General features: G+C 38.2%; 1 protein-coding gene across 9 annotated transcripts in view; it reads right to left on the bottom strand.

Annotated features, from left to right (window-relative positions):
- NEK7 (NIMA related kinase 7) overlaps positions 1 to 22,964 on the bottom strand; it is a 340,627-nt gene that overhangs the window by 32,971 nt on the left and 284,692 nt on the right. For all 9 annotated transcript variants that reach the window (XM_059943019.1, XM_059943046.1, XM_059942998.1 and 6 more), the window contains 3 exons: positions 19,725 to 19,833; positions 18,747 to 18,854; positions 3,459 to 3,553 (listed from right to left, as the gene is read on the bottom strand). In XM_059943019.1, the coding sequence (XP_059799002.1) occupies positions 3,459 to 3,553; positions 18,747 to 18,854; positions 19,725 to 19,833 (312 nt within the window). The remainder of the gene's footprint in view (positions 1 to 3,458; positions 3,554 to 18,746; positions 18,855 to 19,724; positions 19,834 to 22,964) is intronic.

Genomic DNA, 22,964 nt, shown 5'->3' with positions numbered 1-22,964 from the left:
TACTTCAAGGCATCCAAATGAGATTTTTATGCAGAAAAAAAAAAAAAACGACTCAAAGAATGAATGCCTTTAAAAAAGACATCATTGAATTTAACTTTATTTTAAGACCAGGTTCTAACTTGACCTGATTTCAGGTGTGAGCAAGGACTGCGGTTAGCAGGGTTACAAACTAAAAATTCAATTGAAAATGTTCGCCTCCTGAATCTTTGAACTGCGGGCGCGAGACTACAACACAGAGTACGACGCTGCCCCCAAGTCAGTCACCCTTTTCTACATGTGCTAATAAGTTTGATTTTGGAAGGACAATGTGTACATTCCCCAGACAGGCCGGGCGTGCGCGCAACACGCTGGGCCGAGCAGTGCTCCTCGGCGGGGCGGGCGTCGGCGGGGACGCATGAGCTGCGAACGGCTCTCATCTGTCTGGGCCGCTGCGGGCAGAGCTTAACTCCTTCCCGGCCTGGACTGCGGGGCTTGGGGGGAAGCAGAGCGCAGAGCCGCCCGGCAGCCCTTTCCTAGATCTCCTGCAAAACCACCTTAGGAACAGGTGTTCCCCACGAAGAGAAGAAACCCCCAAACAAGGTGCATGTCCCTTAACATATAAATTTCCACTCCATTTGAGAGGAAATTTCTAGAAGAGGGGCTACAATAATAATTACATGTTTTGTTGAAATGCGAGGACACTTTATGATAAAACACAATCTTTAAAACGCCCCCCTTGAAAAACAGACTGTGTGTATAAACTATTGTCTCTCCGTGTTTGCAAAAACCCTAAGTAAACGTCCGTATATTCATTATCATGTGCCAGGAGTTCATTACAGTACTTTTGTCTCAATACTGCAGTGTTAAAAAAAAAAAAAAAAAATCTGAATGTCCCCTAAGGAGTTAAACAGGAATAGTATATTTTCATGCATCTCCTGCTTTGACAGATGAAAAATGTCAACTGTCCTGTTTTTATTTTCAAGCTTTTGCACTATTCATCTGGTTCATTAGTGCATCTCGATGCTGCCCCTGACAGCTGCTCGCCCTCTCCTCCCAGCAGCTGAATTTTTCAGGCTAATTTGATCCTCCACACTGAGACGATCGCTAGAATGATTGACTTGCTCCCTGACCTCCAGGGTCCGACTTCCCTGATTAGTATTCTGGGGGTGTTGGAGGGACGAAAGCCCACTGTCTGTCTTTGGGGCTGGTGGCAGCTCTCTTTTTTTTTTGAACTGTAAGCCACCAACCTACAACCCTGGAAGGATGCAATTGCTGCACTGAACAATAAAGGAAATGTGTAAAACCTACTTTTCCATGTAAAGGTCCGTGTAGCAAAAGCACAGCATCTTGATTTTAATTAGTAAAGTCTACTTTGTTGCATATCAATTAAAACTGTACTGCTAGTTTTTTTTTTTTTTTTTTTTGAGGTTTCAGGAATATTTGAAAGTCTAATTTTCTGAGTTTAAAATACGTTTTCAAAAAAGGCTTCCCACTCCTTCGTTATGAATGATAAATTCTTAGTGGGATACAATATAAAATATCGATGTGATGCTATGGCCAATTTTTTTAAAGCTAAACTACTGGGCATTTTTATTGACATTCTATTAAAACATAACCAGAAGGAGATAACAGCATCAAGGTAAATTAAATCCTTAGAAAAATTCTAGTTCTTCCCAATCACCTGCATGGAGCAATTGAGAAAATGTGCTGAGCTGAAAACTAATGTTACCATGTTAAATACTGTAACTCAAAACCATCCACGACACATAACACACATGAATGGAGGAGTGTCCAAAGAAACAATTTTTATTTTGGTGTTCACGTATACATAAAAATGGGACACTGCCTCTCAAAGGCAAATCCAGAATGTGAAGAATTATTTCAGTTTTGACATGGGAGTCTGCTGGTCCTATAAGAATTAGCAAACTTCCCAAAAAATGCCTATTACCTCAACTGAACTTTTTCTTTTTCATTGCTAAATTTAATCTCTTTAGTGGAAACCAATTTGCTGTTTACTTTTAGGTGTATAAAGGGAAAACAGTGCTTTGATAATATTATTAGACTATGGCCTGAAGGAATCTAAGGTCACCTAAACAGGTATAAAATATTTTAAAATGTACAAAGTGCCTTTTAAACTTTACAATAACTTAATATAATCAAATCAGTGCAACACTGTTCCAACCTATTGGCAGAATATAATATAGTAAGCATAAATCTCTTTTAATCTCATGTGAATACATACAAACATGTACTTTGTTCTATCACTAATTCATAACTTTTCTTAATAAAAATTACCCTAAGGATGTTCTTCAAGAACATTTTTAAAATCTCTTTCTTTTTAAGTGGTCATTAGTTTATTTAGTAGGAAGAACAAAATAAACAATCTCAGGTTCCTTAATTTAAGGAAATTTGAATCTGCAATCTGTAAAATAATAATTAAAGATTATGATACACATTTTAAAAAACCTTCTGCTGCTCTACTTCCAAGTAAAGGTGGAACAATTAAAATAGATGATCTCATCATATATTTCATTTAAGTCAGGAAGACAAGAGACATAAAATAAAGAGTAAGAAATACACTGGTTTCTATCTATCCAGTTCAGATTTCCTTTGTATACCTTAAAATATGAAAATGATTCAATGTATTATTTTCCTTCATTTTATTTTATTAAAAGAGTTACCGAGATGTAGGCTAATTTTTAGTTAACAGCTTTGACTGAAAGCCTACATTCCTAGGAAAATTACCATTCAATTAAAGAAGTAAATTACAGAAGTCCCTAGCTTGAGTGTTCTCTGATAACACTACTATACAACATGAATATAAAATGTGCTCATAGCATGCTTTCTTCTATTCACCCAAACTGTCGCACTGCAATACTTGCTAGAGGATCTATCTACATGATTCCATCTTCCTTTGATAAATTATCACCAGTAGAACAGGTGAGAGAGAGTATTTCACTGAGCTTTACCAATACAAACCGTTACTCATGGAAACTAAGAGATAACCTAGAAGAATTATCTGTTTACAAACTATCCTTAAAGCTAAATTAATCTACATAAAAGTGAAAAAAAATGTGACAAAGCTATTTACTATGCTTTCATATTTTACATCCATTCTATTATATCTATCTTGTTATGCATGGGCAACATTTTTTTTTAATAGATGTTCAAATGTATATTTTTATAAATAAGATTATACAGCAACATTATATTAACATTAAAAACATTTAAGAAATAAAACTCCCATCAAAAGGAAACAATTTAAAATTATATTAGAGGAAGTAAATGTGTAGAAATGTATAGTTACTAAATTTCATTATAAAAACAGTTACTAAGTCAGTGAATTAACTTCCTCATAATTAAAAAGCTAATTCTTAAACACCACCCAGAAAAAAATAACTATATACTATTAGGATAGGGGAAATATATTCCAGTAAGTAAAATCACTTCAATATATGGAATTTATCACCATTACCTACCTCATACAGTAGACAGCCAAGGGACCAGATGTCAGATTTGAAGTTGTACCCATTTTCATGTATTCTCTCTGGAGACATGTAATAAGGTGTACCCACTGCAGAAAGAAACCAAATAAAACAAGAGAAGGATAAAAATGAAGATGCCGCTGTGCTAAGAAATTACATCCAAAATTCCAGATTTAAAATGTCGTCAAAATAATTCATTAGGATCAGAAAATTGTTCTGGGGAATACTCAAAACTTTTAAATTTCCTCTTTCCTCCCTGATCCTTGAACAGCATGTTTACAACTATCCCACATTAAAAAGGGTGTGGTGGGTTACACTTTATTTCCTTTCGATCAATTCAGGGAGAATCTAGGGAGCATAACTAAAGAAAGAGAAAGGAATTCCAACCTGAAAATCTACTCGGTGACTCACATTGGTTTCATTTCTTGATATTTTTAAACATGGCTTGTATATCCCAAATAATTAAACATGCTGATATAATAATTTTAAAATAAATAGCAATACCTAACAACTGAGTACGTATAAATAAATCATACTTACTAACTTTTACAGAAACATCCCTTAGAACATTGTTGTGACTCTTAAAATTACAACTGATAACATCATTAACCTTCAGTACCTTACTTTCTCCCACTTTAGAAAGAATAAAACAGACTTTTGTACATCAAAGGGTTATATAATAACATATGTGAAAGGTCACTGACATCTCTGAAAAAATGTCTGAGACTATTACTACTGAGAACTTTATAGAGACAAGATACTCTGGATAATTTTGGGGTTCGCTTGTTTTGATGTGTGAGTACACTTTTCGGTTTTTTATGACCATTTTAGAAAATGTGAACATGATATAATGAATGCTAATATAATACATTTAATTTAAAATTTATTAAATATCTTAAAATAAGTAAGACATATACATTATATTTTGAAGGGTAAAAAACATCGAAGTGACTTTGGAAGTGAATATCTTAAGTCTCAAAGTTAGGTGGCTATTATTTCACCATTATTTGCCTAAGGCTTTTTGCCAAACAGAAAATCAAAGTTTGAGAACAATATTTAGAAATTTTACTTGCTTGAGGCAACAGCTACCAAAACTATGCTGCTGCTCACAGAGAAAAGCACATTCTCCTTCTTCTACTAATTTTTAAGTACTCCCTAGGAGTTTACAGTAAACCTAATGAGAGGGTAACTCAGAATGCTGAACAGCGGCGTTTAGTCAGAGGCAACAAGAGGTGGCACATCAACAGTCAAAGCATCATGCTCAAAGACATCACCCTCTTCTTCCAAAAGAAGGAAGTTATAACCTGACGGTTGTGTGTGGAAACTATGCTGGGCTAAAAGCTGAAAACATCATGAGCCATCTATTCACAAGAAATCCTATCTATACTGAATCCATTTTTCCTAGTAATGGATGGTCCTAGTCAGAATGGATGAAAGGGAGGTATTTACAGAAGTGAAGAAGTGAAAAAAAGAGTATGCAAACAGGAGGATAAAAGAAATTTACAGTATGAAGTATTCGGACATGATATTAGAGGCAAACTTTAAGAAATAAATGATTTAATTGCAGCATTTCCTTTGAAGACAAACAAGTAAGTTTGCCAATTTCTCTCAGGGTGAGAAAAGCCAAGAAACTTTTAGAAATGGCTAGGTTTAAAGAATCTGTATTATTATCGAGTCAGATAAACACAAGCTCTGCAGCTTTGAGCGCTGTGGCCCCTTCCACTTGTAGTTTTCACAAGCGACACCAACTGTGGGCATACTGAACGCTCTCCGTTCAAGGGGGGAGCGGTACAGCTGGAATAATAAATGGCTCTGTACAGGCTCCCGGTTGCAGGACGTGAAGCCAGTGACTGGCAGTGAGGGATGTGCAGAGAGAGGCTTCACGGAATCCACAGGGGGCGACTGAAAACACTGAGGCTTGAAGGTTCAGAGTTTACCAAAAGCAAAGGTAATTTTAACCAGTAGCTCTGGGAAACCTGCTGATACGTTAGGGGTTTGATGTGAGTGTGAAAGATTGATGAGAGGGAAAAAGAAGAACAAATGCTTGCATTTTACAGAGATTAGCCCCGGCATCACACCTTAACTGCCACACAGACCCAACGCACGGTCAGCCCGAGAGCCAAGGAGGCAGAGAAGCGGGGTGATTAGGAATCCCACTAAACTAAACCTAAAACCTGAAAAACTGCAAGGTACAGAAGAGCCTCTTAGGGAGCTGCTGGAGGTCATTACCAACAGTTACACACAGAGTTAACGCTGCGGCTTTAAACCCAGACGAGGGTTCTCCTTCATATTACCAGCAACCAGCATCTTTATACTAAATACGCATGTTTTGGTATTTCAATTATGTGTATCTTGCGTATATAATAAAATGGAAATCTGAGTATGCTACTCACCTCTCTGACCGACACATAATGTCCAAAAGCGTCATTAAGTGGGAAGGGAGAAAGTCTGCCTCCTGCACTACGGTTACGGATGGGTCAGACTCATCACTAAGCGCTGAGCCCAGGTGCGAGAGGGAGGCCCCCCCGCCTCCCCGACCTGCCCCCGGCAGGGCGCCCCCGTCCTGCACGCCGACACTGAGCACAGGCTGGGCCCCTGCCCATGAAGGGTCCATCCTCGCCCGTCTCTAGCGGGCACAGAGCCGCAAAGTTTAAGTGCCCAGGAAAATGTGAAATGCGTGTAAATGCAGTGAGACGTTCTCCACATTTCAAACTTAATGAATACATGATTATTTCCTAAAAACCTTTTTTTCTAAAATTCATGACAGCTGTGTGTATTAGTGCTGTTGCCTCAAGAATGTGGTGACTTCCTAACACCTGTACAAGACAAGGGGGAGGTGCAGAGTGACATGATTAGACACGTAAACGACCGCGCAAAGTACTGTGCGCTGAGGCGCCTCAGACGGCAGGACGCATGATTCCGCTAATCCTTCCAGAATGCGTGGCTGGAGGCAAACGGGAAGATGTTTCACTACAGCAGATACTTAGGTCATTTTAACCTCCTGACATGAGTAAAAGTGAGTAAGAAATGGATGACAACATTATAAAACACAGGAAGTCTGATACTAGAGGAAAATTGTTAACAACTGAAAATGCTATCTGACCCTTCTTTAAAATATAATAAGACAGTCATTCAAATATTAAAAATAAATTCATTACGTTAATTGACTTATTCTAGCTATATGAGAAAAGTTTTACATGGGAAGTACTCTATTAACAATAAATACATCCTAAAATGTATCCTTAACAAAATGAAGACTGATTTTCGCAAGTTCTACAATATGTTTAAGAAAGCCAAAAAATTGTTAACATGCTATTATAGAATAAACTAATTAATAACTTTCCTTTCATCAGAGTAAGTTACATACAGCATTTTTTCAATAGTTTATAAACATTTAGCAATTTCTGCAAAGAGTTGAATGAGAAAAAATAATAGAACCACTGAAGCACCTTTTTATATGGTTAGATTTGGGTTGCTATTTTTTTGTTTTGTTTTGTTTTGTTTTTTAAGTAAGGGCGGAAAGGAAAAATCATTCAAAGGTCAGGAAATCTGTTTCACATGTTACCTTTGCCACCAACTAACTAGGACCACTTAACTTCTCTTTTTATTACTTTCCTCATCTGTAAGGTGCAGCGATGAAGAAGATGAGATCGTTTCTGAGATCCCTTTGCTCTCAAATTCTCCAGCACTCATAAAAACCCTGCAAACACCCATACAGAAAGTGAAGTGGAAAAAAGTAATATATTCCTGTTTTAAACTATTACCTAGGACAGTTGACTGAAATGTTTTACGTCAGAGGGTACAAACAAGCAAATTCAGTTTAGAAATGTTGCTTCTTTCTCTCAGAACAAACTGCAGAAAAGAAAGCTTTGAACATTCCTTGCTGGGGGAACTGAAATGACACAATTCATCTTAAACCTCAATTTGATTTAAACACACACACACACACACACACACACAAACACATACAACTTCAGGAAATAGGAATTAATTTTCATTTTTTCCTTCATACTCTTAAGCCAGCCCAGAAATTACGTTGGCAGACTTCATGGAGAGAGGCCAAATTTACTTAATTGTAAGGAGTATTATCTGAGGTCAGTACAGAATGGCCGAGTGGTAGATCAATATTTCTTCTACAAAAGACATTTATTAAATAAATTTTTCATCTTTCAAGTGTAACCGATAACATTTAAAAACCCAGAAAATTTTCTAGTTACTGTTTCTCTGCTCCAGGCACTGTGTTAAAAGGATCACATGTGTTATCTTGCTGAGCTTTTAACACTGTTTATCAGGGCCCACACTGTTCTAGGTGCTGGGAAGACAGAAGTAAACAGGCTGAGACCTTGTCTTCATGGGGCTCACTGGCTAGTGAAATGGGGGCTATTATGAGGTAGTTTGTAAATTAATTTATTTTATTTTATTTATTTTAGTTTTGGCTGCATTGGGTCTCCGTTGCTGCACGCGGGCTTTAGTTGCGGCGAGCGGGGCCTACTCTTGGTTGCAGTGCGTGAGTTTCTCATTGTTGTGGCTTCTCGTGTTGCGGAGCACAGGCTCTAGGTGCCCGGGCTTCAGTAGCTGTGGCTCGTGGGCTCAGTAGTTGTGGCTCGTGGGCTCTAGAGCACAGGCTCAGTAGTTGTGGCGCACGGGCTTAGCTGCTCTGCAGCATGTGGGATCTTCCCGGACCAGGGCTCAAACCCATGACCCCTGCATTGGCAGGTGGATTCTTAATCACTGCACCACCAGGGAAGCCCCCAAGAGGTAGTTTAATGAGATGTTACTACTATTATCTTGCTGTAGAGAGGACGCATAAGCAAGTCAGGTAATTTGCCAAAGATCACAAAGCTAGTAAGGTATGGATGTAGAATTCAAGCCAGGTCGTTCTGTCCCTTGCATTTAAACAGTTATTTCATTAAAATTGAGGACTGTGAAATAAGACTGGGAAAAAAAAATCTGTATCTTTCCAAATTAAGCAGCAGAGAACTCTTCTACAAGTCTCAGCATGTACACACCAAAGGCCAGGAGTGAGGGTCAGGGTTCAGTGCTTCTCTGCAGCTACTCTGTTTCAAACAGATATTGTTATGGTAGCTGAGAGGTTAAACAGGCACAGTTTACAATTAGATAATAGCTTCTTCCCAGCCTGATTATTTAAGTCAAGAAAGGACTGCAAGTTAAAAATAAATCAGTGAAAGTAGTCTTTAATACTGACCAAGCATATGCTGCCTTTAAGGCTCCAAACCACGCTGAACTATGATGGGGTACACGCCAAGGAAAGACCCACAGAGAGGTGCTAGGGAAGGTGTGGGAAGGACAAGCATGTGACCGCAGGTGGCACTTGGCACCAAAAATGAAACTGCTTTAATGCCTGGTTCAAGAACACTAATTTTCCAAGTTGTAATCAGAGGATATATCACACTTGGAAATAGTGTGGGGAGCATGAATTGTACACTCAAGAGACCCCAGTGTGAAAATTCTGATGCTGGTGGAACGACGGCCATGCGTTTACTCAGCTGGCAACATTACAAAATCAGAGAACCATTGTCTCATTTTGAAAGGGAAAGAGGAGTTCAAGCAACCCTGTAACGCAAACAACGACGACAACAACAACACAATTTCCCCCCAAGAGGTTTCAAGTATTTGTCCAGCACAAGGACCAGTATCAGAGCACCCTAGCCAGCTCTCGGTAAAAATCTACTCCATCCTCAGGAGGTACAACAAGCATATATAATAACTAAATCACACACGTACATGCAAAAAGAAAACTATCTTTGCTCTTCCGGGAGACATTAAGAAAGCAAGTAAAATGCCATATTAGAACATGATTAAGCTGTTTTTTGTTTTTTTTTTTCTCCTTTTCACTAGAGCAAGCCATCAGACAGGAAACACTTCATTGTAAATAATAAATGCAACTTTGATGCAAACAGATTTGCTTGAATAGCAGATAACTACCCTTAATTACTTACATATACCTTTGGAGTACCTAATGTGTTTATATTTTATGGCAGTGTAATTTTTCTAATTAAGTTTTGTTAAAATTACTTTCTATCTCCTCCTATATTTCTGTCCATGAGGAAGCAAGGCACTCAAAAGTAAGACTGGTACAAAGGAGAGATGACCGTTGAGGATTAAATAAGCTTTTGTAAATAATTAAAAAAAAAAAAAAAAGGAACTGTTAATAAACTAATAGTAATGATAGAAAAGGACTTGCTTTCAAAACTTACATGAATGCAAGTGTGGTATTTTCTCCCTTGAAAAGTAAACACATATCACTGATGAAAGTCTATAATTAAAAATGGGAAATTTTAACGTTAAGACATCTGTCTAAAAAAGCAAGTGCTTAACTTCAGTACCGTGAACTTCCGTTAAAACCTCTGACCTTTAAAGCACGCCACCTTACCGGGCTTTAGAGGAGGACACCAAAGCCTCTCCAGCCGTCAGGGCGACCAATCCGGGGAGGCGGGCAGCACTTTGGCCCCTGGTGCTACGCCGTGAACGTCACATCACACGGCAAAGGGACCTGAAGCTAGGGAGACTACCCTGGCCTGTCCGTGACATTTGCAAGGGCAGGGGTAGGGGAGATTCCAAGTGTGAGAGGGTCTCCACCTGCCACTGCGGGACTTGAAGATGGAGGAAGGAGGGAGAAGCCAATGAGGGCAGCTTCAGAAGGTGAGACGCAGCCTCGGGAGGACACAGGAAGGAAAAAGGGGCCTGGGTCCGGCAACACCGAAGACCTGGATTCTGCCAACAACCCGGATAAGTCTCCCCTCGAAGCTCCAGAAAAAAGTGCAATTCTGCAGACGCCCTGATGTTAGCCGGGTGAGAGCCATGTTGGAATTCTGACCTGCAGAACTGCAAAAATAATAAATCTCTGTTGTTTTAAGCCACTGCATTTGTGGGAATTTGTTAGGGCAGCAATAGGAAAGCAATACAAATGCACTGACGATTCACGCGTCACGCGGGCCAATTCCACGTGCCGAGCCAGCCACAGGCCAAGAACTCCACAGGAGACACTTGTGGTCTAAAGCATCCTCGACCTCTACGAGTTCACTGGACAGTCTGGGGATGGGATGAGGTACATTCTTTGAGGGTTTTTTTTGGGGGGGGGGGGTAGAAGCCAATACATTTACCATAAGAAGAATAAAAGAATAAAATGATGATCTTTTATCATTTAAAAGAGCTCTGGTTGTTCACTAACTGATAAGGACCCTAAGCCAGGTAATCACAACCACTTTAAAGATTTGAATTAGAGATGCAGAAGAGAGAGCAGTTCATGTGCTACGTGGCACTCAGTCCACAGCTGGTGTTTGAAGTTTGCTAAGTAATCATTTTTATTATAAATGTTTTAAGTTGGCCAAAATAAGGTCCCTATCACAAGTACGTCCAGGAGGGAAAATTACAGATTTACTGATCAAGAGAAAACTCACCAGGGATCAATACTCTAGCACACCTCATGAATCATTCTGGATTTAAAAATAATCTCTCTGCTCAGAATCTCCTAATTCAGAATGAGGGACACTCCCTAAGGCTATCCATGGCTCCCTCTTCCTTCCCCCCAGCCACACAATCCCATCAAGAGAGCTAATTACCCTTCAGGTGCAATAGCTACAAATACGTCACAAAAATAAACAAGGAGAGAAGGAGTACAAACCACATAAACAAATGAATGAGGTATTTTTCCTTCATCTCATGGACAATGAAGGGGGACAATGCTCACCTTCACTGTTTCCGGTTCTCCTCTTCCTGAACACCTGGGAGAATTATTCATCCACTCCTTTAAGATGGATGCGGCCATGAGACTTGTTGTAGCCAATAAAATACGAATGGGAATTAATGTGTTACACTCAAGTAGAAAGATTTAACTAAGAGCCAGTAAGTGATTCTCCATGATCTCTTCATCTCATGAAGATCACACAAGACTGAAGCCCCCTGAAATGCCAAGTGACCACCTGGAGGGAGGGCGGCCACTGGGACCCACACGGGGCCCACAGCTGATTCCGGGTGACCAGAGAAATAATACGCTTCAGTGCTAAGCAACTAAACGCTGTTACTGTTTCTTCCTGCGGCATAATCTAACCTATACTTACTGATATATTTAGTTAAATCCATCCTTTGATGTGTAGCCTGTCTCTAATTCATTTGATCAGTATGCGCTGAGCATCTATTATGTGCAATGCCCTCTCCTACACATCTGAGATACATCAGAGAACCAAAAACATGAAGATCCCGGTCCTCATGAAGCTTCCATATGGCTGAGGCAGAAAGACAGAAAGTACTAAGCATAATAAGTAAGTAACACAGCATATTCAAAGATACGAAGTCCTAAGAAAAAAGAAAAATGAAAACAGGATAAGGATCAGGAATTCTAGGGATCGTGTGGGAGTGGGGTCAGGTTCAGTATTAAATAGAGTGTGCTCAGTAATCCCCACCCTACCCCCTACACAACATGAAGGAACAGAGGAGAAAATGTGCTTTAAAACTGCTTGCAAATAATAAATGCTGTGCACATATTCATTGCTATGCTTGCTGTTGATATTTAGTAGCCGTGGACGATTCCTCTGGGTCATTATTACAGGAAATTAGGGCAGTTTGATATGGTTTGACTAACAATCATATATTTGGATGATTTTAAAATAATCCAAGGTGACATGAGAAAAATTACACCTTGATTGCCATGTTCCTACTTCACAGGTTTTGGTGAAGTTTTAGTTTTCAGTCTAGAAGAGCCACTTTCTCAGAAATATCAGCCCCAGTTGCTGGAAGACAGAATGGTTGTGAAGAAAGACTTCCGTCCTGTTTACTTCTGAGTCTTGGGCATGCAGAACAGTCAAGTGCAGGATGGGGGCAAATTGCACTTTCACCTGTAGGCCCCTCAGCTATGTGCACAGCGGGATAAGGTAACCCCGATGGAGGTAAGTAACATCAAGTCGGAAAACAGTGGCAGAGTCAGGGAAAACGCCACAAGGTCCGCATACAGCAAAAACATACAGTGCTGGGTGGGAGAGGGACCGCAGACTAGGGAAGCTCGCCTCACTGGTTTCCAGGTGCAAAGCCCGTTCGCCTCCTGTGCCTCAGTCTCCTGGGCTCTAGAAGGGGAACAGTTTGCATCCATGGCTCACGTCTGCCTGCGAGGACCTCAGGGAGCTGAACGGCTGCAAACTGTACGGAACAATCAGGCACATTACTCCCCACCTCCAGGAGCACAGGCAACTCTGTAAATGACTGCACTACGCACTACGTCTGACCGACCGAACTGGCCAGAGAGCAGGACAGGAGGAGGTCTACAAGGAGAAGGTAGAAAAATGGGAATCTGTCTTTAAGTAAATGGAACAGCATGAAAGTACTGTAAACACAGACTAATGTTCTCCCAGTTCCAGGTTATCACCCATTAATGAGTTGGGAAATCAATTTACTGGGTTGCAAATACCATTATTTTTAGTAACACAAAATAGAACAGACAGCATCAGAATGCACTGCAGTTACGGCAGAGAACACTGTCGCGTGGAACTTGTGCTTCAGTTATACGCAGTTAGGTCCCCATGGGGATCACGGTGTTGCTGGGGCAGGGGGCGAGTGGGGGGGACTGTCAAGAAGTCTGACGGCCCCGTATCTAGACGATCAAAAAGCTTGACTCCAGAGAGAGGAGGAGTCCTCATCACAAATTTTAAAGATATATGTAGATATAGATATAGATACATGCACGTAACACATTTTCTAACATCTGTTACATTTGTAAGATTGATAAACAATATGAAAGAAAACAGCAAAGCTTACACCTAGGAATATGTGTAATCCTACAATGAGCCTCCCAGCCACATCCTCTGTCCCAATCAATACAAAAATGCTAAATGAAGATCTGACTTAACGTAAGTGCATGTAGAAAACAAAAGGGGAAGGGGACAAAAACCAAAGAACCTTCTAGAGCTCAGATCAGACAGGGATAAACTTGGTGCTCGCTGGGCTGAGGAGCACAAATGAGGTAGCTCTGGGCAGCACATACTAAGAGGCCGTCTAGGAGCCAAAGAAGAAACTACCGGGACAGAGAAGGCCCCGAGGAGAGCAGGCAACAGTGGGCGTGATGACCCCCAGGAAGACGGAGGCTCGTGGCTCGGTCCTCACACAAATCAGACTATGTGGCTGTCCTCGTGCCAGCCCTGCAAAGCTGGCCCTGTGCTCGGAATAAGGTGTGAACCCCCCTCGTGGGGCTGAGGCCCTCCTGCACCCTGACCCCGCAAACCTCCTGCAGGAGAGCACGTCCTGCAGCAGCCCCTCGTCTGAACTGCTGCCGGTCAGCCCGGGACGTTACTCTCCGGGGACCCAGTATAGCCGCTCTTCTGCATCCTCCTCATCCAGGTCAAACACCACCTCCTGGCAGGGGCCTCGCCCTTTCTGAAGTGCTCCCTCCGCTAGTCACTCCCTGCACAGGCGAACAGATCATCTTATTCCTTTGTTTCCTTGTTTATTATCTGTTCCCTCCCACCACCAGGTGAGAGACATGCAGACAAGCACTTGACCTGTTCCGGCTACGTTCCTATGCCCTGGAATAGCACCTGTGTCTCTGAATGAATCAGTTCAGGTATTTCAACAGAATAAATAAATTGCACATGACTTCCCTCTCCTCTCCTCCCCACACCACTGTCATGTTAACATCAGCAACTTAACATTTATACAGCAACTTACAGTGTTCAGAAAACATGTTTGGGGGCTTCCCTGGTGGCGCAGTGGTTGAGAATCTGCCTGCCAATGTAGGGGACACGGGTTCGAGCCCTGGCCTTCTTCTGGGAAGATCCCACATGCCGCGGAGCAACTGGGCCCATGAGCCACAACTACTGAGCCTGCGCGTCTGGAGCCTGTGCTCCACAACAAGAGAGGCCGCGACAGTGAGAGGCCCACACACCGCGATGAAGAGTGGCCCCCGCTTGCCACAACTAGAGAAAGCCCTCACATAGAAACGAAGACACAGCACAGCCAAAAAAATTAAATAAATAAATAAATAAATAAGTCAGGAGCTCTTTAAAAAAAAAAAAGAAAACATGTTTGCGTTCATTTTATCATTAGGTTAGGGGCTGCTTGACATAGGATGGTTATTACCCACATTTCCATTTTTAGAAACCAGGAAACTGAACCTGAGAAAAGTGAATGAAGGGCTTGATCAGGGTCCTACAGAAGAATGGGCAGGTAAATCCAGGTGTCCTCCGTTCTGTCTCACGTTCAGAACAAGGCAAGAGGAAAAGCACGGCGGACATCATGAGGGAGGTGGGTAGCCAAAGACGGGAGTGGTCCAGCAGACACCAACCTAGAGGACCCCAAACGCGAAGCCAAGGACTTTTCACGATATTCTTTAGGCCACAGGGAACAGTCAAAGATTTGGAGGAAGTAACATGATCAAATAATGCCTTTGGGGAAGGAATATTACAAACAAGGGAGGATACTTTCCTAGTCCAAACACGAAGCTGTTGTGGATTAAGGAGGACAGGACAGAAATGGAGAGACTGGGAGACACTGTGTGTGGTGGGAGCAGAAGAAAAACTAAAGGCCTCTGAGATTTTTTTTTTTTTTTTTTCCAATTTTGAAGAACTGAACATGGTCTGAACATCCAGCAACATCAGATTTAGTATCTGTAATTTTAACCCTGAATTTAAGGAATTATTATTATTCTATGTTGACATACTCCTTAGTTAAAAAACTGGTTGTGAAAACTGACTGGAAACGTGGCCACCTACACAACTTCATTTGCTACAGAAAATGTGAGAGAACCAGAGATTTTACTGCATGTCGATATGTTACCATGTAATTAAATGATACAAATAAGAGGTAGAAATTGAAGAGACAACTGAAAAATTCAAGGACCTGACAATCTCTTAAGGATTGTTAAATACAAAAAAATTTGGAAGTGTGTTCCTTACTAATGATTGAATAAAAATAAGTGAAAACTCTTTGATTTTTGAAATAAATGTATTTTGAAATAAACAAAGTATAACTCTGTTACTGCAACAAGATGTTTCTAAAATCCTAGGTATTTTTGCCTTTTTGAATTAAATTCCTGAAAAAAATGTCCTTTACAAAATTAAACAAAATTTGGCACCAGAACAGACTTCATTCAAAGTAAACTTATTCAGATTTTCCTTTATGATATACAGATCTCATTCATTGGTGGTTTCACTAATATTTAAACCTGCACTGTGAATAAATAAATCATGCCCTATAGATTTAATCCTCAGCAAGATCAGAAAAAAAATCAACATACTATAAAACATACAGTTTATCATATTTTCTGCGAGCAAAATAAATTTGTATAGGTGGCCACATTTTCAAATACTTTTTGGAAAAATAAAAGCAATCTTTTATTTTTTATTATATTATAATTTATATATTATAAATTTCAGGTGTTTCAATACAGTGTTTCAATATTTTTACAGATTATACTCCATTTAAAGTTATTACAAAATAATGGCTAAATTTCCCTATGCTGAGCTATATATCCTTATTGTTTATTTTAAAAGCAATCTTTTAAATTTGCTCTTAAAAATAAAAATATATGTCAGTAACACAGGAGGGCAATAATTCTTTAAAAGCAAAAATTAGGGTCAACTTGTCAACAAATATAAGTCTATGTCACAATTTCTGTCCTTGTTATTTTATACATATTCTCTGTTAGCAAAGAATTTTTCCTGATCCTTCTACACAGGATTTTTATTGGGTCCAAATACCTTGGTAGGCTAGAGCTCAAACTTTAATTCTTGATGTTCAACGTACTTTGCTTAGTGAACTTCAGTTTCAAACCATCAAAATGTTTACTTCACAGAGAAGATAGGCAGGAATAAAGCATGTTTTCTTATTTTAAGAATATTTTTCTCAAAATAATATGGAAAACAAAAATACTTGTGAAAGAAATTATTTTTCTATTGATTCATTCATCAAACAAACCAGTCTCATTGCTACTTCCTCACTGGCTGTACTTCAGGTGTGTCTCAGAATGTTTTATAATTATGGGCATCCCCATTTATATGTGTGTGTGTCCATACACACACACACACACACACACACACACACAACTACATGACCCTAAGTGAATTTAGATAAAAACTGATGTTAGAAATTCTTAATGAATTATTAAATCTATTAAATTTTTACTCTCTATATCATATAATAACACATCACCTAAATCTAAGACATGCATACACGTTTGTAAACCCCACTGAGAACTTTTGTAAGAGGCAGTGACAGGCAAGCTAAAGAAGCCCATTTCCTAAACTGTTAAGATCTGGTTTTCACATAATATGCTGGATACTTAGGGTCAGGCAACTACGGCATGCTCAGAGCGACAGCCTGCAGAGCAGCATTTACACAATACATATATGTGTGCAGGAGCATGGGTACGTGCAGTTGTGCCTGTGTGCATGTATGTGTGTGCGTGTGTAACTGTAACCTAGCATTTCTAAGTAGATTAACAACAATGTGCTGTTAGGACATTCCATTCAGATGAGTAACAGTGAACACGTTATCTTTCCTAACGATCAGTGGCACTGGCTTGGAACAGTCTAAAGTCTTCTTCACAGAAATCCCCTACTATTTGCATTGTCAGAGTTGGAACTTCCAAATAAAACTTTATTAAAGTGCTCTGCAAATTTATGCATTTCTTATGGAACTTCATATCAAATTTTCCTATCCTGAAAAAATTGTAATGTTCTGCAAGAATAAATGTAAAGTGAAAGAAAAAACTAAAACATTGTTACTCGGCATCAGTTGAAATTTTATTTTCTTAAAGTACTGGACAAAACTGAAACTCTGTGTAAAGAGTAAAGTATTATCTTCCCACCACTCCTTAATCTAGGACCCAATATCTTGTCATTCAGCAAATATTGATCAGGTTCCTACTTATGTGCTACACACTATCCTAGATACAGAAGAATTAAATGACAGGTTCAAGGCCACACAGGACCTTTGCGACAAAGCCATTTAAAAATGTCCAGTCAACTAACTCAGATGCTCGTTTCACTACTTCGTTATTTAGCGTAACTCACTTATTCCTCATCAAGCCATTAAAAATTTTTTTATTTCTCATTTAAAAACAATAATTTTATCCAAAAAATCAATTGTTTTCAATGATTTCATCTTTCACCAAAGATGGGGCATCATTAAATTAAAGCCAACTTATTTTTACCTTAATCCTTGTTTTACTTTGGTTGTTACCATTTTGACAAAGTCATATTACAAGGGGACAATATGATTTGAAGAGTTTTAGGAGAAGCTCTATCACTCTCTTTAAGTTATTCAATTTAAAAATTATTTCTTCCTAGTAATTTCTATTGTTTCTAAACTGGACAACCTTCTTTCCATTAATATAATGTTGTAATAGCTACATTCAGTTCTATTTTAGGTACAAAGGACACTCGTATATTATCAGCTCTAGAATGAATAAATTACAAGTATCTTCTTCTTTATAACTTAGGGGAATATCTTCCTCCTTAGCCATAGATCATCTCTAGATCCCCCCTCTGGAGCAATCACAACCATGTATGTTACTTTAATAAATAAACATTTACAAACAACTATAGTATTTTTAAATGGTCAGGTGAGGTCCTTTTTCAAGATATGGTTTATTCTTCATATTATCTTAATATTATTAATGTAAAAGAAAAGGAAGTATCCATGGCAATGGTTAAAACTAGATTTCTTGGGCTTCCCTGGTGGCACAGTGGTGGAGAATCTGCCTGCCAATGCAGGGGACACGGGTTCAAGCCCTGGTCTGGGAGGATCCCACATGCCGCGGAGCAACTGGGCCCGTGAGCCACAACTACTGAGCCTGCGCGTCTGGAGCCTGTGCTCCGCAACAAGAGAGGTCGCGACAGTGAGAGGCCCGCGCACCACGATGAAGTGGCCCCCGCTCGCCGCAACTGGAGAAAGCCCTCGCACAGAAACGAAGACCCAAAACAGCCAAAAATAAATAAATAAAATTAAAAAAAAAAAAAAAAAAGAGTGAGGGCACAATAAAGACATTTCAAACTCAAAAAAAAAAAAAAAAAACCAACTAGATTTGATCATTAGCATTTTCTTTTACTAAATGCCTGCCTGAGGGTCGAACTAACAGAAGTATCCAACTGTCACATGAATGGACACATTATACCTGACAGGTTTCAGCTCAGGACCTGATGATTTTTAAAATAGTTTTATTTAGACTATAAAAGCTAGCATGTAATCTGTACATCCCTTACATTTTTAACCATATGGGTGGGGTGGGGGGAAGGGGGGATAGATAACCGAATGAAATTATATTGTGTCTCTTACCTAAAGAATGTGCAGCTGTGGTTTTGGAGCTAAAAAACCGACCAAGCCCAAGATCTCCAAGTTTGACCACCCCAGTGGCTGTAATGAACACATTAGCTGGTTTTATATCTGTGAATAAACAAAGGGATCAGGTGAAAGATAATGTCAGTTTAGGTATATTGAAGGGATTAAAAAACACTTCTCATTGTTGAATTTAAAATATATCTCAAAAATGAAAGTCAGTTTGAATTTTTAACCAATTATTTTGAGTAATTTTCATATAGCCTAATATTTCTGAGTTCTCAGTCCCCTGATAGATAATCATCAATGCAGGATGATGATCACCATTCATTTTCATTTAAAATGCATTTTGTTTTCCATTTTCAAATAAACTTCTGTGAAATTCAAAGCACAAAATAAATTTGTGCCCTTCTTATGTCAATTTCAAATAGAATATCCCACTAAACAGTAATTTATTGACATGTTTACATAAAATATAAAATCATAACTCTGACACAGGTAATTATTTACTTAGATGACCTTAGAAATTTTAATTGCTTAAATAAATTGTACTGAAAATTTTCAAACCCCCAAATCAAGGGATTAATGCCTTAGTGATGTAACCTTCATACATTCCACCCAACCATTTAACTAAGAATATATTAACAGTGAATGCTGAACATTAAAAATCTAAGTAGCTGTAATATATAGTTCATTAAAAAAAAAAACAAACTCTTCCTTATGCATGTTCAACTGCTTTCCTGCATCTATTTTTTTTCTTTTACCAACATAATCAGTAAAAAAAAAAAAAAAAAAAAAAAAAAAAAGTCAAACAGAAAAATAACTAATTCTCATTCTTATTTTTAAAAAAACCAAGTAGGCTTCACTTAAAGGCTTATCATTCTAGTAAAATCAAAACTTGGAAATAAATTACCTGGGAAAGCCTGATACTGTGCATCGTTGACACCAACACTAAAAGTTACTCATGACTGAACTCACCCCGGTGCATGACTCGTCGAGAATGCATGTGCTCCAGTGCACTGCACAGCTGCACGAAGTACTTCCAAACAGTCCTTTCAGGAATTAGCCTCTTTTGTTTCTTAAAATGCTGTTTAAAAAATTTTAAATAAGATTTAAAAAAAGAAACTATCTTCAGACTAGATTCTGACTTCAGTCAGAAAAACACCTACTTTTATCTACCTATTACCAGCTAAAAAACATGATTTTCCATAGTGAGAGGATACCAAGATTTTTACCGGACACAATGCCTTAAATGTCTCCCTATTGTATCTAAGGTCAGCACAAGCCATATCATGCTACGTCTTTGTGGTGTCCATCTATTTCAAAAAATTAACATCCACATAAAGTAATTTCTTATCCTAAAAGGAGGATGTCAGATTTTATTTTAAGAATAGCCGGAATAAAAGAGTCTAGAGACCTGGAGGTGATTATGTTCATTACAAGACCGTCCTTCTCTTGACAGAAGGTAGTGAAGTAGAATTCCTTTAAATATTGAACCATCCTTGGTGACTTGAAATACCACTTAATTTATTAAAAATTAAATAAATAAAAGGGATTTATGTGAAAAGTTTTCATGAATATTTCCACTGCATACTCCAAGTCAAACTTGTACTTTGCTTTGAACGAATGAAACTAAATATGGGAGCAAAACATTACAGGAAGACCAGGGCAAAAAAGCTGAGCGTAAATATGCTAGTTTGGAAGGAGTGGGCCATCACGCATAAGAGGGCAATAACTAAATAACTGCAAAACCAAAGGTATATATTCATGCCCATTTTTCTACATTACCTTTGCTAGAAGAATATACTAATAATATGCTGATTCAAGAACACAGTTCGTAGCTTCCTAAGATTTATAAAGATTCTTTACATAAAAATTATTTTTCAAAAACAAAAGTGTAATTGGTTTCCTACTTAGCAAAATCTATAAATGACCAGCATGAAGAAGTATTTCATTTAAACAAATTTTCAGACAATTTTAACTTTTTAAGATACACATTTATTAATAGACATCGACATTTAAATACGTGCTTTAATGCACTTTATCTGGTGACTTGACATTTTTAAAAGTTCAACTGATTTGATTTTTTTTGTTATTGAATATGGAGAATGGTACTTCAGATGATTCCAAAATAATGAGCTGTGTCAGTTCCTGACCCTGTGACCAGTTGAGGGCAGGCTGAAAGGAAAAACAATACAGGGAAACAAATCTGCTAGTATCCCTACTTCATACTTAGCAAAGGGTTATATCTACTGTCTCATATGCACTCAATACGCCAAAGGATAAATCTTTAAGGAAAAGCAAATCACTTTAGGTTAATCTTTATTGGAACACATACTACAGAAATGAACTTATTAGCAATTTCAATAGCTATTACATCAGTAGCAAAAAAACAAGTAACAATTAGATGACCAGGATATTAAAAAGCAAATCAGGGTTAATACTAAAATGGTGAAAACCTGCCATATCATGTTTCAACGTTAGGTCTTATTAATTGCAGACTGTGTGAGCATCGGTTTTCATTCTATGGGGCCAATGCTGCAAAATCAGTTCTACACACATAGTTTTCTTTCAGACTTGGAATGAGTCCAAATAAAGCCAGTCTATGTGCTCTCCCTCACTCTGGATTAGCAGATCAGAAGACTGTTTGATGTCAACAGGAAGATGGGGACCAGGTTTCCTTTCATTCAAAAATAAATATACCGTATCATGTAAGTATCAGACCGTGAAAGAAGAATCTTATGCTTTAATATAGATTCTGAAACCACCGTAATTATAATTAACTTGACAATTTACCTTTAAAGTTCCATTATTAAAAAATAAATCATACATAAAGGAAAGGGCAGAATGAAAAAATTGCCCTCAAAATGGAAGGTGTAAATCAGGCCAAGACAGTCCGACTATTTTCACGTTTTCATGTTCTTGTTTAGGATCATTTCTTTCAATAACAAATTAAAGATGATAACAATAAACTGGCATCAATATAATGCTACCGAGACAGAATGACTCGGCCAAATGTAACTATCTGAATTACTAACATGTTTCTGAAGAATAATTTTAGGAATTTGACTGGATCATAAAATAAACCAAAAGCAGTTTCATTACGTCATTGGTTATCTTCCAATATTTTTTACGTGTCTGTTTAAACACATGCAGTTTTTCAACCATCCTTCAGTGTAGGATTTTTTTTTTTTTTTTTGAGGAAACCAATACTTATGATGAGAAAAGGCTGTCTGTTCTGATGGTGGCACTGTTGGCTATCTCTTAAAAAGAGGATGAACAGAAAAAAGGCAATACAAATTTGAATTGTTTTTACTACTGGTAAAATTTATATCAGGACTACAAAGGAGGAACTTACAAAATGCCAATGTATTAAAAAAAAGAACCACCTTTTCTTAACTTATTCTAATATACACATATCTTTTAAAAGTTAATTACCCAGTCAAATAGCATTACTGCTCAAAAATCCTATTTTTCTCTCGAAAAAAGACAGTCCCACATAAATATTCAGCTCTAGATTTGGAAAAAAATCTAATACCAATACACAGAAATAAAAAATGTACATTTATTTGTCATGTGGTAAGTTTTTAATAAAGCAATAAATAATTTTTAAATGTTAGTATTAATAAAGATTTCTGTGAAAACAACTTACAGGATATGTCATTTTTACTATATTTATGTTATAAAATAGAACTTTAACTTTTTATATCTGAAAATAAAATATCTAAAAAGTCATGAAAAGACAGAAATTAGCACTCAGGTATACCTAACCACTTGGACAGAATTATTATTTACTCTTTTTTTCAAAGGTACGTTCATCTTTTTTCTATGCAAAGCTTCAAATATTGTTTACTTTAAAAGCGTATTTTCTATCTCCATCAACATTATTCAAATAAACACTGAACATTATTCACATCAAAAAAAAAGATGTAACAAAAAAGGCAGCCAGGGTACATGTAAAATGCATATACAAACATCAGGTTATATTATATTCTCACTTGTGTGTAAAAAGATTACCAGCATCTCACTTAGGTGAAATTCAGCATCCCTGGTAAAACATGTGCAGTGTCACTGAATGATGCGTATTAATATAAAAGAGGCTAGCTGATGCAAGCTGCTTCCATTCAAAGATTTTTGGAAAATAGTCACATCTTTTTTTTTAATTGTCAAACATCCTCCTACAAATTAAATGCCCCAGACCAAATTACATAGTGGACA

This window comes from Balaenoptera ricei, chromosome 1 (assembly GCF_028023285.1).
Source record: "Balaenoptera ricei isolate mBalRic1 chromosome 1, mBalRic1.hap2, whole genome shotgun sequence".
NCBI lineage: Eukaryota > Metazoa > Chordata > Mammalia > Artiodactyla > Balaenopteridae > Balaenoptera > Balaenoptera ricei.
The sequence above is the reverse complement of the archived record's forward strand: the minus strand, read 5'-3'. Positions and strand labels throughout refer to the sequence as shown.